Raw genomic sequence first — 17385 nt, forward strand, 5'->3', positions numbered from 1 at the left:
CCTTCATTTCATTAAACCAGAAGTAATATTTATATAAAATCTATCTGTTAAATTTCTGTTGCAGTGTATAAGCACTGATTAATTATGTTGCTTTTTTCCTTAAAATTAGGAGAAAAGGTTTTAGTTGAAAATTAGATTCAACAGTCATTTTCGTGTTAAATGTACATCCTCTTTTTCTGCCAATAATATCAGTTTACCTTTCCAGCAGAGAAGGGAGGTGACAAAGTTTATTTGTTACTTTTTGAAATTTTGAAATCAAAATGATCATGTTGAACTTCATTCCACATTTTCAACATGTATCGACTCATATTTCTAGGCAAGAGAAACCATGCGTGAGATACATGAGCTACAGGAAGAAAGACTCATGATATCTCAAGTTAAAGCCAAGACGGCCATGGAAAAAGTCCATGCTAAGTCATTAAAGAAAGCCATAAAAACTGGCAATGTCGAACAAGTGGAGCAAGCCAACAGACAAGAATATCAGCAGCTAACTCGTGAACAAGATGAGAAGGTACCCCCAAATGTCGCTCTGCATGAGTGATACTCAGTGTTGTTGACCTGGTGTTGCAACAGTCACATGACTTATTTGCATATTGTCATGTGACTAACATATATTGTCGTCTAGGTAACCTGTTCCAATGTGCAAGAAAACTTTAAAAGAGGATGAATGTTTTATTGATATATATACAAATAATATAGAAATCAATATAAACTTTGGTTCAATGTTTTCAAACAAATTTTAAGTTTACTGATTTGCAATGATAAAAGTATATCAGAAATCCTCTTCGGATGGGTTTTCTTGCCTTTGGAATAAGTTTGTCGAGTCCCTCTAGATTTTAAGTAGTGATTAATACACTTTGCAGCATCCATGAAGATGGCAGAAGAGATCCTCCTGTGAACAAGGCTACATCACAATTATATCACTATAACTAATTTATTGTTGTATCTTGTTGTATTTTAGTGGAAAAGAAAGGTAAACCAAAGTTTGATATATAATATTTCTACATGCCTTCTTTTAACTATTTGCCACTTAAAGTTGACATGTATGAAATATCTAAAAATTAAGGTGTCTTCTCAATAAACTCTTTTGTCAATGGAGGTAATTTTGTTTAAAATTTTCATACATGTTAACCTTAAAGCTTTTAAATCAAGCTGGTGGCTAGAACACAATATTGTGTAACCACTACAATATTCCACTGTCCAGTGTTTGTTTCCCTCTTATTTTGTTTCTCTTCACTCCCCTCCCCAGTTTTCTCCCCTATAGCATGACTTGAGTTTCACTTTAAATTTTTGAAATTTTAAATGCATGAGTAAAGAAGGGTTTTATATAGTGCTGAGAATGTTTTTGAAGATAGTTTAATAAAGGATTTTTTTTTATCTTGAACTGTATGATGTATGCTTTAAACTATACACATATATGCAGTTATGATATACACATTTCTTAACCTTTTTCCCTCTTCGTTATGCATCTAGAATGTCCTTAAATTTTTCAATATTTTTGGGGTTTTGTTGGGTTTTTTTGTTCAATCAAAAAAACAATGATTTTTCTTTTAATTTTTACATATCTACAAAAAAATTAATAAATTTTTAAACATATTTTTGGGGGAATGGGCTCTAGTAAGTTAAATTTAAATATTTTGGGATAATTAAGTGATTATCATCAAATGAGGTACTTAATAAGGTATTAATACATGAAGAAAAGTGAAGAGAATCAAAATAAGAGATCTTGTCAGTCTCTGAAGGTCAAGGTCACCTAATGGAAACACATCAAGGCTGCTACTTTACAAAAAAAACTCTTACTAATGCCAAATATCTGTCTCCTAACAATATTACACATTAATCCTATACAGCAAACCTATAGAGTCTGTGACGTGACGTGTAATCCAGATATACTAGAACTTCAATGTAAAGATCTATACTTGTACTCTGTGATACTGTATGCTGTCTTGTGTGGGCTTTTATTGATATACTCAGTGAAGAAAAATAACTTGTAGTAAATCATTCATACCCAAAAGGAAACTAGAAATATTTCATCTCATCTGATACAGCTTTCATTAATAATTTTTAAAAATTAAACTTGACTAGATTTCAAACTAAGTTTGAGGTAGTGTTCCTGCTATTTTTTATCCTTTAAAAAAATAAAAACTTTGATGGGATTTATATGCACTGTAGATAGTTTAATCCTAAACTATCAAGCTTTGTGTATGGTTAATTTATAGACAGCCGTCTGAACGGTGTTCTTTGAGAGTTCATATGGAACAGGTGTTAGAGCATTTGAATGGTCTGGAGTCTCATTTTTTAATCACGGTTTTGTGGTGATTTTTGATTGCTGTGTAATATGTAGATTATTATATTACCTTACAGTTTCATTAAATCAAGCAATTTATTAGTATAAAGGGTTTGACCATTTTCTTTCATTTAATTATAGCAGGAATTATAAAATAATTAAACATGATCCAACTGATATGACAGTTTGATTTGACTTATCAATTGACCCTTAAATTTAAATTTAGATTTTAAAGTTTTAGAAATGAAGTAACTATTGTTAATTCAAATGTTTTAAGTAAAAATCCATTAGTTTGGAACAAAATCTTTCCTGCATGATCTTGATATAGAATGAAAATTCAAACATTCCATTGCCTTAACGAGTTCACTCTTTGTCCTCAGCACAAAGAACTACGCAAGACGCAAGCAGAAGTGTTTGTGGCAATGTGCAAAGACCATTTCCAAGCCGAGATGGACGTCATGTTGAAGCACCACGACTCCGTGTACGACGTCCTGAAACTGATCATGGACATCAACCACCGCGAACACGACAGGAAGTTGACGGCCATATTTGAAATGGAGGTGGAGGAGCACAGGAGGAAGATGGAAGAACACAGCAAGAAGGAGATGAAGACCCTCAGCAAGATGTATAAGGATAAGAATGAACTGGCCAGGTAGGGCTGTGTCTATGGGGTACTCTCTGGTGGTGAAGTCAAGCTTTGTTAGGCCGAAACAATGAATCAATTTGTTTTCAGACATTGTTGCTTTATGCTGCATCATTGACTAAATTTATTGCTATATTGAAAAAGGGGAATAACTCAATTTTCAATTTTAAATCAAAATAATGAAAATTAAGTTAATTCCTTTTAAAGATCTTGCTATCTTGCATGCTGTATTATATTTTTGAAATTTTTGGCATGAGAACCAACATATTAATTTTTGGGGCCTTCAAACATTAAAATGTTATTTTGATGGGTCATGTGGGTATGAGGGTGCAGTTATTGAAGAAGAAAAATCACAACCCACTGTGCCCACAATAATTTGAGGTACATGTATCTTGAACCAACAAAGTATATAGCTTTATATCATTAGTAAGGAAGAGGAAACCTGGAGATTTCAAAACTTTTTAGCACAAAGAGGGGGAAAACCCTCTAAGATTATCTTTTCAGTTACCAGTAGATGCAATTTATTGTATATTTTGATTTTAACAATGTTGATCTTTCAGGATAAAGAGAGAAGCACAGACAAAACACATAGATGAAGTAGTGCAAGAAAGAGCCAAGGTATGTTATGAAATTGGTTGATTTATTGCTTCAGATAGCTTGAAGATAGACAATGATGTTTTAAACACATCAGGTTTCCCCGTTTCATATAAAAAATTGAACATTTCTGATTTTTTTTTTCAGCATAAAGACTTATTGTATAAGAAAAAGGATGAGCTGAAACGAGAATTGAGCCTAATTCAACAGGAGTATGAGAAGGAAAGAGAAATGGTAATACATATAAATATACTGGTACAAATACCCGGTAGTAGTACATGTATTTACTTTAAAATTGGTTATTTACGCGTTGGGGAAATTTTCACTAGTTACATGATAAGCTATAAACTGTGTAAAATATCCCTGCACATATGTTTAAAACACAAAATCTTAAGAGTGGTAAATCACACATCCGCGTATTTAATACCCACAGATATTGTTTGACCATAGAAACCGCACACTTAACCACCAGCGTAAATAACCACTTTTACAGTATGTTAAGGAAATGGAACAAAGGGTGCGTGTTTTGATCAATATATCAGGTATACTAATTCCTTCTTTGACTCACAATGGAGATGGACATGTACCAGGTATATGTGAAATATTTTGCTATGTGACAGTGTTACAGATATTACATGTAGCTTTGACTTAGACTTCTTCTTTTCGATGAAGTTTTATGAAGTTTGTTGTATACATGTAGACTTCCAAAACAGAAACAAAAAAGATATCAAAAATATTATGCCCTTGTTTTGATCTTATAGAATGTAATAAGGAAATTAAATCTGAGAGAAGTGATTATTATTCAGGGTGCACTTCTATAGTAGCATAATGTCCTTATTGTCCATATATGCTCTCTACTTAGCAAGAATGGAAAAAAAAACATGTTCTGGTTTTGTTACAAGGTGTTCTGATGTACTTTAATAGGTACCTAAAGAATATCGAGCAATATACGAAGAGAAGTGCCGAAAACTGACGGAACAATTTCGTGACGTAGGACTGTGTGATTCTCGCGAGGAATTAAACGGGGAACAAAACACACCACTGTAATACTGTAGATAATGTGATAGATTCAGGAACCAAACTACATATAAACATGGCATTTATTGTTTATCGACTACCATTTACATGTTATACACGCATTGTCCTAATTCTTTAACTGTTTCTCTTTGTATATTAAGTAGTTAGATATGAGGGTATGTGAGGACGTGTAGCATTAGCTCAGCTGAAGAGACTCTTTAATTTTGATATGAAATGACAATATGAACATTATGACAATCTTCTGCATTTTTTTTTACATTGTATTTTGATGAAAAATTATGGACTGTCCTTTTTTGAAAATTAAATTCTATCGCTTAATGGAATTATGAAAATGAATAATAGACCTGTTACTCTTATTTTGTTAGCATTAACAGTATTTAGGATTTTTATTTGTAAATTACAATATGTTAAATATTTAACATTTTTAAAAGAAAATTTGTATTTAATATAATCACTGCCCTTCATAAGATTGGCTTTTTTTGTCTTGAAGCATAATATTCTACAAAACAAAGTATGAACTTGTATCAATATTTTTTAATTGACATGAACATGCATGTACGTATGGTATGAAATAGAATCTTAAGTGTACGTTGAAATGTTTCTCTTACGATGTTAAAAGTATTGCATTATGGTAGTTACAAACTTCTATGTACACGCTTTATATAAGGGTAGCATATTAATAAATGTATCTGTAATGAATTGTATTGATAGATATGTTAATGTAAAATAGAAATGTGAAACAATCATTCCATAGATTACAAGTCTGTATACTCTAAGACATTGTTCAGGCAGATTGATGGTACAGTACTAGGTAAAGCAATATTACGTGTATTGCACACTGAAGGACAATTTTGCCATGACTATTGTTTAAGGTGTAAAAATCATTTGTTTAATTATGCACTTGCTGCAGAAGCAGGACTTTATGTAAACAGATAACGTGTGCTATAAGAAATAGAATCTTTGGTGATCGTATTATTAATGCAAATTGTTTTCTGATTGGTATTTTTCATGTGATTGAAGGTAATGTAAAATGTACATTTTATGACTTCAGATATGCACAACCGATACTTAGTACCCCACTGTCGTGTGCGATAGTTGGGTGTATATACTCCTACATCTGATGTGTACTGTAATGATAATGTTCTAATCCTTGCCCGATCTGAACTCGAGCCGAGTATGTCGGATTGCCCCGTGTTCCTGGATATAGCCATTCCAAGCGTCAAAAAAACTACGTATATTATATAGCACCTACATTTTATATGTTTTAATACGTACACAGCATTATAATTGGGAATTACTTCTTTATTATTGAGCAAACACCGCGGACAGTAAAGTTGTTCATGGAATCACCAGAGGGGTGTCCATGGGGCATTAGTGTCTGCAGACAACAGCAAGTTGTTGCGTAGTTGTCATGACAACCTTTTTTTTTGTGATGTACATGTAACACATTACCATAATAATATTTAAATTAGTGGGCGGCGGTCTCGTAGTGTTTACTTTGTCTTTCTGCATATATATTAACCAGTTTATGTATACATAACATGGTGTTGTTTATATATTATATCATTAAACTTGTTTTTTTTAATTATCCTTTTTTTCCACATTTTTTACAGAAAAAGATTTATATATCAAGATTATTAGAAAACCATTTATACATGTAAATGTAACAATTAAACGTATTGATTTTTATTGTGCAGAGTGATAATTGATGATATCTACAAAATCTATGTAATTCAGTGGGATCTTGCCATGGTGTGTAGGTAAAGGGAGATTACTCAGAAGCTATGATTCTGTCGGGGTTGCTAAAGAGCAATCTGTGTGTGAACACCCTTGTTATGCAGTTCTTTGTTTTTATATGCATCCTAGAAAAACTTGTGAATGAGTGTGTCCTGTGTATCATTGTTGAATTAAAACCCTTATTTTCTTATTTTACCACTGGTCTGATAACTTTGAAAATAATGTAGACAGATTATTAGATATAGTTTATAAAGTTGATGATCTATTGTATATTATACAAACCATTCTTAGTTTTGTTTTTGATTCAATTGACACTTGTTTGAAATACCTGTAATGATAATGGAAGACTCGTAAAACTAATTACAAGTACTAACATTACACTAAAAAATTTATCAGAGATAATGTGGACGCAGATTTTGGTATAGAAGAGGAGCCATTTTTTCACTCCAATTTTTTCAAAGATTGATGGGAGGGGGCTTATAAGATTGGAAGGATTAAATTATGCCGAGTTTATGAGTCAGTGCTTTACAGCCGAACAAACGGGCAATTCCTCAACGGAAACAAAATCGGACAAACTTAAAAATTCTTATATACAACGTATTTGATGGGGAAAAATCTAGTAAAAAAATTTGAGGAAAAAAAATGTTTTATAAGTTATTTGGATCTAAACAAAACAGTGCGTTAAATGGCAGAGACATCTAGAATACTCTTTTGAATGGCTATTAAATCAGGACTCAGTGTACCTCGACTTTTATAAGAACTCTTTTTTTTCATATTTTTTTATTTATATAATAAAAGTGCTGCTGGTGTTTGAGAGGAGTTAAAGCGAGAGAATACAAACGACCACAATATATATATATATATAACAGCTATGTGTACCATTTATTGGGAGTTCATTTGTTTTGTTCTTTTTTTTGGTCAGATTTCTATATGTGTCCATTGTATATGCTTTTTTTTTCTTCAGAAGTTGCAACATGACTTTCCTAAGTATCAAGGACTTTGTTCTTTTTCTTGTCTGGTTTTTGTATGTCTCCCATTGTTTTGTTATCTTATCAATCAATCGTCATATGTTATAATAAAAGTCGAAATAACCAGACTCTTACTTCTTTTCAATTTCAATGGCATATGTCTGCATTACGACTGGTTACACTCCAGAAAAATTAATGGTTAAAAAATATACATGGTCATTAGCTGTAGTTTTGAAATCTTGCACAGATTAAAATGCCATTTGTGGTTGATATGGTAACGTCTTTTTATGATCAGACACTCAATACAGTAAAACAGGATTATAACAAAAACGGATTTAGTGAATTGACATGAACAGCAAAGTGATTTTCATTACTCTTGACTTTATAATGTCAAAATTTTGACAAATAAAACATATTGTGCTTAGTACATGTATTACAAGGCAAACTGACCGGTTCCTGGCACTTCATTTCACTGTCTATGTAGATTTGATAGTACATTAATGTACCATACATATATATACCGATAATTTCTCCGTTATGGTATGTTAAAAAAAGTGAAAAGCTGTCAATGTGACAGCAAACCGGGTTTTCTTTCATGTAAACTGTATCCATAATCCATGTCAACCCTTATCCAGTGAAATGGAGTACCTTACATGTATATGCAACATTTTGCCAAAAAATGACTTAGTTAAAAAGCTAGTATTTTTATCATAAATTATCGGAAATCAAAATTCTAGCAATATGCACACCTCTGATATATGTACAATTGATCTGCAAAAGAACAACTTCCTATCTTGAGAACTGTAGGAGGAGTTATCCGTACAATGAGGGTACCCTATATGCAATATTTTGCCAAAAAATGACTAAGTTCAAAAGCTGGTATTTTTTTCATAAATTATAGGAAATCAAAATTCTAGCAATATGCACACCTCTGATATATGTACAATTGATCTGCAAAAGAACAACTTCCTATCTTGAGAACTGTAGGAGGAGTTATCCGTACAATGAGGGTACCCTATATGCAATATTTTGCCAAAAAATGACTAAGTTCAAAAGCTGGTATTTTTTTCATAAATTATAGGAAATCAAAATTCTAGCAATATGCACACCTCTGATATATGTACAATTGATCTGCAAAAGAACAACTTCCTATCTTGAGAACTGTAGGAGGAGTTATCCGTACAATGAGGGTACCCTATATGCAATATCTTGCCAAAAAATGACTAAGTTCAAAAGCTGGTATTTTTTCGATAAATTATCGGAAATCAAAATCCTAGCAATATGCACACCTCTGATATATGTACAATTGATCTGCAAAAGAACAACTTCCTATCTTGAGGACTGTAGGAGGATTTATCCGTACAATGAGGGTACCCTTTTGGCAGCCGCCCGCCCTCCCGCCCGCCATTTTCACCATTTTAATAACCGGATTTTTCCGTTGGAAAACCCGGTTAAAAAATCAGGTGGCAGTACTTCAGAGATAGAGTAAGTACCATATTGTGGATATACTGACAGGTGGCAGTATGTCAGAGGTAGAGTAAGTACCATATTGTGGATATACTGACAGGTGGCAGTATGTCAGAGGTAGAGTAAGTACCATATTGTGTATGTACTGACAGGTGGCAGTATGTCAGAGGTAGAGTAAGTACCATATTGTGGATATACTGACAGGTGGCAGTATGTCAGAGATAGAGTAAGTACCATATTGTGGATATACTGAGAGGTGGCAGTATGTCAGAGGTAGAGTAAGTACCATATTGTGTATGTACTGACAGGTGGCAGTATGTCAGAGGTAGAGTTTGTACCATATTGTGGATATACTGACAGGTGGCAGTATGTCAGATGTAGAGTAAGTACCATATTGTGGATATACTGACAGGTGGCAGTATGTCAGAGGTAGAGTAAGTACCATATTGTGGATATACTGACAGGTGGCAGTATGTCAGAGATAGAGTAAGTACCATATTGTGGATATACTGACAGGTGGCAGTATGTCAGAGGTAGAGTAAGTACCATATTGTGGATATACTGACAGGTGGCAGTTTGTCAGAGGTAAAGTAAGTACCATATTGTGTATGTACTGACAGGTGGCAGTATGTCAGAGGTAGAATAAGTACCATACTGCGGATATACTGACAGTTGGCAGTACTTCAGAGGTGGAGTAAGTACCGTATTGTGGATATACTGACAGTTGGCAGTACTTCAGAGGTAGAGTTAGTACCATATTGTGGACATACTGACAGTTGGCAGTACTTCAAAGGTAGAGTAAGTACCATATTGTGGATATACTTACAGTTGGCAGTACTACAGTGGTAGTTGGCAGTATGTACTTCAGAGGTAGAATAAGTACCATACTGCGGATATACTGACAGTTGGCAGTACTTCAGAGGTGGAGTAAGTACCATATTGTGGATATACTTACAGTTGGCAGTACTACAGTGGTAGTTGGCAGTATGTACTTCAGAGGTAGAATAAGTACCATACTGCGGATATACTGACAGTTGGCAGTACTTCAGAGGTGGAGTAAGTACCGTATTGTGGATATACTGACAGTTGGCAGTACTTCAGAGTTAGAGTAAGAACTATATTGACAACTATACTTCTAAATTACAGAAAGCACTAGTACTATTGTGGAAGTACTGACAGTACTGTAGAGACGGAGTAAGAACTAGTACTATGTTTGATGAACTGACAGTACTTTCGAGATAGACAAATACCCTTGTGGAAATACTGAAAGCAGTGCCTCAGATTTAGAGAAAGGACTTGTACCATTATGGATGCACTGACAGTTGGCAGTACCTTAGAGTTAGAGAAAGTACTTTACCAGTGTAGATATACTGACAGTTGTTAGTACTTCATAGGTAAGGTAATACTCTGTACCATTCCTAATGTCCATACAGTTGAGGTAGAGAAAGTAATAGTATTATTGTAGTGATAATGAAAATTGGAAATATTTCAGAGATAATCTGGATCTCGAGATACAGTAAAAAATACATCAAAGGTAAAGGGACTACGATGTTGGGTGTCATGTTAGTTGACAGTATTTCAAAGGTAGAATAATTACCATTGTGGATGAACTGAAATTTACCATACCCGGTACTTAACATGTAAAGCAATATCACTATGTATGCACTTACAGTTGACAGTAGGTAAGGGGTCAAGAAATGTCCACTGTCAATGTAGTGGAGTAACTGGAGATTAACTGGCAGTTGGCAGTACTTTAAAGGTAGAGGAAGTACCATTGTGGATTTAATGACAGAATGTGTTCTATTGTGTGTAACCTCACTTGACAATACTTCTGAGATAGTGTTATACCATTGTGTGTACTGACAGTTGATAGTTCATCACAAGTAGATTTAGTTCCAAATGTCGATGCACTGATATTATACAGGACTTTAAAGGTAAATAAATTTCTAACATCATTGTGAGTGTACCGACAATGGACAGTATTTCATGGGTGGAGTTAGTATCATTATGGAACTACTGACGGTTGACAGTACTTCTGAGGTAGAGTAAGTACCATTGTGGATGTACTGACTGTTGAAATACTTCAGATGTAAAAGTTCTATAGTACCATTGTGGATGAACTTACCGTTGGGAGTACCAGTAAATTTAGTACTAGTTACCCGGTAAGTTGTAGAGGTACTGACATTTGACAGTACATCAGAGGTAGAGTAAGTTCCATTATGGATAAACTGACAGTTGGCAGTAATTAAGAGGAAGTTCAAGTATCATTTTGGCAGTTGGCAGCACTTCATAGGCAGAGTAAGTACAAATTTGTGTGTACAAAATAAATAGTTGTTAGTATTTCAGATGTATAGTAATATCAATGTGGATGTACTGACAGTTGGTAGTACTTCAGATATAAAGTACCATTATGTTTAGGTACACAATTGGCAGTATTTAAAAGTTAACTACTGTTCCTATTCAAGCATGTGGATGTTGCTATCATTTCTTACTTTAAAATACATTCAATTTAAAAATGCTATCTATTGAAGCAATTGTTTCAAGTTGTAAGGTGTAGGTATGCTACAAAGACTAAAACAGTTCAGGGGTATAGCAAAGAATATTGACACAAGTTGAATCATTTTACGTTGATCATTGAACCAGGGGTGTACTACACTGGATATCAATAAGACAGAATTCACAATGTTGAGATAATACAGAACATATTTAATAGTAATACCCTAGTTCTCATGTATATGCACAACCATTCACATATAATCGGTGCATGTGTTACATGTAAATGTAATGCAAGACACTGTAATAGCCAGTGTAAATCAAAACAACTTATACACATAAATCTAAATTAGAACTTAGCTGCAGGAAATTACTGTTTGGAACACTTGGATAGCACTGTAAAAAAGCCTACAGCTAATAATATCATAAGTAGATGAAGCACTACTTAAGTCTCATAATTTTGCAGGAAAAACACAACGGAGACTTGATTTCTTGATCCTCTCCATTTGAGTCCAATTAACAGTCCATTTAATTGCAGAGTATGTTCAAAATCCCACTTTTCCAAGCCTACTATCTGTCTTTGGATTTGCTATTAGGGCCTGCACACCAACTATTGCAGAATTTATTTGTGTTTGTAAGTCTCTTAAATTCTTGATGTGAATAAGTCTCAGGATTTTAGCAGCTTCATTTATTATGTAATCTGAAAAAACAAAATAACAAATTGTTATTTCAAAAAAAATGAAATAAAGGGGTGCATATCCAATATACCATTGAAATATAAACATAATATACAGAGTGCATTTTAAAAAAAAATATCTCCATTTCTAAGCAATATTGACATTGATATAAATACTAAATCTTTAAATGTATTAATGTATAAAACAAGAATCTGAGTGTATACACTCAATTTTAAAAAATTGCTAGACACTTTATTATCATATTCTTTGACATAACTGCTAAGTATAACTATTGGTTAGACTAAAAATACAATGTACCTCCAGTGTCAAATCCTAAATCTGTCTGATCCAGAGGTAGTTGTTCACCCTAAAAAAAAACCCCCAAATCATTGAAATGAGAAACGTTTCCCTTCACCAACATAGTACATTGTACATTGCAAACCAAATCTTAGACTGATAGGATAGAGTAAAGCATGGAGGTTGTAACTTGATGCTTTTCTCTTACAACATAAAATTGGAAGACTGTCAATGCATGCAGATGTACTTGCCTTTGATTCTGTAGAAAATCTTTTGAGGGCTTCTTGGGATAGTCTATCTCTCACAACCATGCAAATTGCCTGAACGCCAGATATTTGAAAATGTAAATTAATGAAACACTTTAAGATAGTCTATCAAAACTATAATATAGTACATGTAAATGTTTAGATAGTTACACAGAACAATTCAAGGAAAATTCCACCTTTGACTTCTACCTCTCTTTTGCCCCAGCAAACAAAACATTAAAACCTTTAGTACCGGTTACTTTTTCAGTACACTTCACTAGGAAAACTTTATCCTTCTCCTTACCTTTAATTGTTCTAAATGGTCAGTGTGTGGAGGGATTTGTAGGATCATGGATAAAGATGTAACACCAGCCTTAAAATCAGCATCATTGACTGAAACAAAAAAAAAATTTACTGGTATCAAAGTAATAATTTGTTTGATTTTTAAGTAATTTTTACATTTAACTCCCTCATTTTGAGACACTGATATATACCAGTGTACATGCTACTATCTGAAATGCCACTATATGATATATGTACTTACAATCCAAATTATCGAGGGGATTTGTGGAAGGGACTCTGCCTGCCTCTGTCATAGCTATATTAGAAGGATCGGCTTTTTTGTATTCCTCAACTGAAAAGAATTTTATTGCATTATATCCATGGGTTTAATATGGAATACAAATACAATCTATTACTGGTAAGTGAAAAAAATCCAAATCACAGTACATGTATACCCCATTGGAAACTATTGATATACTTGTAATCTGGTACAGTTTAATATTCTCGAAACATTTTTTTCCCAGCTGTCATAAAAATGATAATTTGCCTCTGCATAGATATTTTCACAACACACCGAGATTTTTATTTTTGATACTCTTAGAAGTAAGGGCATGCAGTGTAAATGAAGTTGTACCATATGATCATTTTAATTTAATTTTACAACAGGCATAGCCCAAAAGAAAATCAAACTTACACAAGAACAATTCTAAAATGACTAAAAAGAGATATATGGGCACTGCTTACAAGATATCTTAATTACCATTATCTCCATACTCTAGTCTGATCGCATATCCTAGAATCCACCCGGCAACATTCACCCTCTCTGTCTGATGATAGGGACATCCCAAGTCTTTAAGGTACTACAACATAACAAATACATCTACATACAGCATCAATGTCAGAATTTTATAACCGGTACAATTGATACTATCACAAAATTACATTATAAAACACTGTTTTTCAAGACAAAATGAAAGAGACAATGCAAATAGTAGGTTCTGATTTGCTGACTTACACTTGTATATAGCATAAAAGTAAAACTTGATCTTACACTTTCATATGCTTTAGTCCAGTCACTGCTTTTGATATTTCTTAGTCCAGCTCGATCCTCTATTTTGTAATGGCAGATTTTCTGATCTTCAAGCCAAAGGATGAAACTACGAAACTCATCTTCATCTATGAAAAAATATGCACCAAAGCTTTATATATGTACTTATTCAAAATCATTATTTTGATATCGGTAAAAAATAATCTGTATACTGTAGATTCCTGTCATAGAGAAGCCAATTTTAAACCTTGCTTTAATAACCTAAACAACGAATTGACATAAACAGTTGTTATATTGCATGGGACAACTATCTCTAAAGGCATCCAGAATAGTAAAACCTATTGATTTAATTTCTTGTTCAAATGTTTATTTAAAATTTGCCAAATAGCAGTTGTCAATGATGACACTGCAAATAAAAGCTAACCTTTTTCCAGGGGGTGAATTTAGGAAAAATAAATCTCTGTGTCATTCTATGCTATTTTGAAAGTTTAACTTTGGCATACAGGGTGCGCGTGTGACCAGTTCTCGCTGAGTACCATTTCTCGCCAGTACATTGTGACGTCATTTTTCGTCTATAATTTTATGTGTTGATAAAATGACGTCATAATGTACTGGCGAGAAATGGTACTCGGCGAGAACTGGTCGCACGCCAGTATAGTTTGGGACTGTGGCCAAATGCTGATGTCCGAAGAAACTAGAATTAATAGGAGATGGAATGTATGTCACACCTCTAGCCAAGATTTGGGACTTAAATCTGCGAACACAAACCTTCGACACACAAGCCAATTTAATTGTTCGATTAAAAATTATCAAAAGATTCCACTGGTAAGTACTGTACCAGATATACCAGCATCCGATGTGCGTCATAATGCTGACTGAAGCAATATTGGAGGAAAAAGATTATCTATGACCTGCGACAAGAGACCATGTCATTTAAATTAAGCTTATCTTACCTTCCACTTTGAAAGTGTCTGGTTGGTGATATCTGAGAGCACATAATTTACGTCGAAACATTTCCTTTTTTATACGTTTGTATTACACAATCCACGTTTCTGCTCCCCGCTAAAACCAGATATGGTGAACGTTCGCTAATTCTAGAGTCTACACGACGTTCAGAGACGTCCCGGGAAAAACAAACTGAGCATAATCCATTGCTCGTTTTTATAACACTACTTTTACAAACAAAATGAAATAACAGTTAAAATTGAATTGAACGATTGGATCTCTCTCTCTCTCTCTCTCTCTCTCTCTCTCTCTCTCTCTCTCTCTCTCTCTCTCTCTCTCTCACGTTTTCTCTCCAACAGTGTTCTAAGAAGACACAAAGTGGGGGGGGGGGGGGGGGGGTATGGGTTGTTGCATGTAATAATTCACTACTTGCATCCGCGTCTCAACGATACTCAATGATTATGGAGGGTAATCGTGTTCAAAAATCCAGACATGTAAAATATGCATCGTGTTGATGTGTGAGCCTGAGCATGAATATGTGTAATTCTGATCGTGTAACCTATAAAACTCGGGCATAAACACGTGTAAGATTTGACTCAGTTCCTTCGCATGATGCACATTTTGCAACTTTATTGTTTACATTAGTTAATTAAACCTTCAACTTTGCACACTTTCAATCCGTAGTTTCTGCGTTTGTAACTTCAGGCTCGGCAATAGCACATCTGACATGATACAAATTGACAAATGTAAAGTCTACAAGTTTGTCGAATTTTGACATGACCTTATATGGCAACTGCCTTGCTGCGGGAAAAGGCATGCAGTAACCGCCGGACCGGAATGAACGAAAAATAAACATAATATTCAGCTAAACTGTTGCAATAAGCTTTTAATGAACGACACCTTTTCTATCGAAAACACCGGTATTATTTTTAGAAAAAAAAAATTGAGGTATGATTGAAACTGGACCAAACAGGAAGAGGTTCATGTAGAAAAAAAATTGTTGCCGATGTGACGAATGCGCTAATTTCCGTAATATAATTCTCATGGAATTATAAAAGGAAATGCCTAATATCTTATATCTCTAAAAAAAATCGAACAGTTTTCAAGATAGGAAGTTGTTCTTTTGCAGATCATTTATACGTATATATCAGAAGTATGCAAATTGCTAGGATTTTGATTTCTGATAATTTATAAAAATATCAGCTGTTGAACTTAGTCATTTTTGGGCAAAAACATTGCATATAGAGTACCCCATTTTTACTCTTGTTATTTTTCTGAATTAGTTAGAATAAACGACCTGCAAGGATTTGGTAATTTTTCGCGGAAAAATTTATGTTACTTTACATGTATTTATACTTTTTGTTGTTGTGTAAGTGAAAGACAAATAATAACACAATCTTCAATAATAATAACAAAAAAACTAGCGCATATTTTTTGTGCGCCGTAAATTGAAGTTTTACTATGGGAGGCACTGTAGCTCAAAGATCGTTCATCTGTATTTTTAGACAGGGAGCTACAAACCTGCAGGTAGTTCACAAGTGGCTGTAAAGCTGTATTATACTAGCTCTCCAGAAAATTTTTATCAGCCAACTTCACAAAGTGAGTCTGTATTGAACCGACATACTCAATCCCGTAATAATTGCTTAAAATAATTTTTAAAAATGTCAATTTTTACCTGCATGATAGGTTTTTTTCCCTATATATTGCCGACAATGCAAAGAAACATTTCTAAAAATAATTTATACACATTTTAATTTCACGACAGTTAACCTTATCTTTGGAATTTTTATTCATTTTTTTTAAAGAGGGTGTCGCTTCTTATGTCTCATATAACGGGGTAATCACAATCTCAAAACCAATGTCTTTAAATAGTTTGTTTTTCTTATCGATAACTTTGCAACTCAGCTGACGGATCCCGTTTAATTTTTCGCGTGGGGGGGGGGGGGGGGGTCTTGTCACAACTTTTTGGTAGCGATAAGGATGCATTTGGAGATATTTTCTTAATTCAGCCGAGGCCTATACTTTAACAATTTGTTGCATGTACTCTAATAACAGTGACGTCGGAAGCAAATTGAAGGGGGGGGGGGGGGGGCTAAACTAATCATGAAAAATAGTGACAAGAATTCCCATAATCATGAAAATTCTAATCCTTGGGGGGAGGGTATACCAATAAATCCATTCTTACCTGCCCAATTTCCCCCCCCCCCCAAATCATGAAATTCCTAATCCGTCGTGGTGGTCGTGGTGGTGGGGTGTGCTAGTATACCTACTATGACTCTAATTTTCAATATCACTATTAATATTTCATTCTCTTTAAGGTCTTTTAAGGAACAATTTTGTTTGTTGCGAGGAAAAAGTAGGGGGGTTGAATCCTCCCTGTTGCTATGTTCCTAATGGTTAGGTCTAACTTGGCAAAAAAGTGTGTGTGTTTGGGGGGGGGGGGCTAAGTCCCCCCCCCCCTAGCCCCCCCCCCACTCCGGTTCAGACGCCTGTGAATAAAAATGCGTATATATCTTTATACATGTGTATTCAAACAAAGTCATTAATTAAATGTAATTTTTTTCAGTTCTAAGAGGATATCTGAAGCCGATCGAATTCTTTACTCGCATCTTTTATACATTCTCTTGATAAAATGTACACCAATCTCATTATTTAATTTTCCGA

At 34.1% G+C, this 17385-nt stretch overlaps 2 protein-coding genes across 17 annotated transcripts in view; one reads left to right on the forward strand and one right to left on the reverse strand.

The window, feature by feature from the left end:
- LOC105335651 (1-phosphatidylinositol 4,5-bisphosphate phosphodiesterase beta-1) overlaps positions 1–7391 on the forward strand; it is a 55103-nt gene extending 47712 nt beyond the window's left edge. For 15 of the 16 annotated variants that reach the window (XM_066088386.1, XM_066088390.1, XM_066088388.1 and 12 more), the window contains 5 exons: positions 317–511; positions 2668–2939; positions 3491–3548; positions 3672–3758; positions 4449–7391. In XM_066088386.1, the coding sequence (XP_065944458.1) occupies positions 317–511; positions 2668–2939; positions 3491–3548; positions 3672–3758; positions 4449–4571 (735 nt within the window). In that variant the 3' untranslated portion in view covers positions 4572–7391. Of the gene's footprint in view, positions 1–316; positions 512–961; positions 974–2667; positions 2940–3490; positions 3549–3671; positions 3759–4448 lie in introns of all 16 variants that reach the window. The other variant, XM_066088400.1, reaches the window with a different exon arrangement.
- A 4026-nt stretch (positions 7392–11417) lies between these two features.
- On the reverse strand, positions 11418–14884 carry LOC105318639 (RNA transcription, translation and transport factor protein). The gene is made up of 8 exons (XM_011415854.4): positions 14730–14884; positions 13780–13904; positions 13489–13588; positions 12991–13080; positions 12751–12839; positions 12453–12521; positions 12223–12271; positions 11418–11927 (listed from the first exon to the last, which is right to left on the reverse strand). The coding sequence occupies exons 1-8, from the start codon at positions 14788–14790 to the stop codon at positions 11773–11775; spliced, it is 738 nt and encodes a 245-aa protein (XP_011414156.1). The 5' UTR covers positions 14791–14884; the 3' UTR covers positions 11418–11772.
- Between the last annotated feature and the right edge of the window lie 2501 nt (positions 14885–17385).

The sequence above is a fragment of the Magallana gigas genome, chromosome 6, assembly GCF_963853765.1.
Source record: "Magallana gigas chromosome 6, xbMagGiga1.1, whole genome shotgun sequence".
Classification (NCBI taxonomy): domain Eukaryota; kingdom Metazoa; phylum Mollusca; class Bivalvia; order Ostreida; family Ostreidae; genus Magallana; species Magallana gigas.

Coding starts and splice junctions, on each gene's coding strand:
- LOC105318639 (XM_011415854.4), bottom strand. CDS start 14,790: ATGTTTCGACGTAAATTATGTGCTCTCAGATATCACCAACCAGACACT. Junction 13,905..14,729: donor AGACACTTTCAAAGTGGAAG/GTAAGATAAGCT, acceptor ATTTTTTCATAG/ATGAAGATGAGTTTCGTAGT. Junction 13,589..13,779: donor GGACTAAAGCATATGAAAGT/GTAAGATCAAGT, acceptor GTTATGTTGTAG/TACCTTAAAGACTTGGGATG.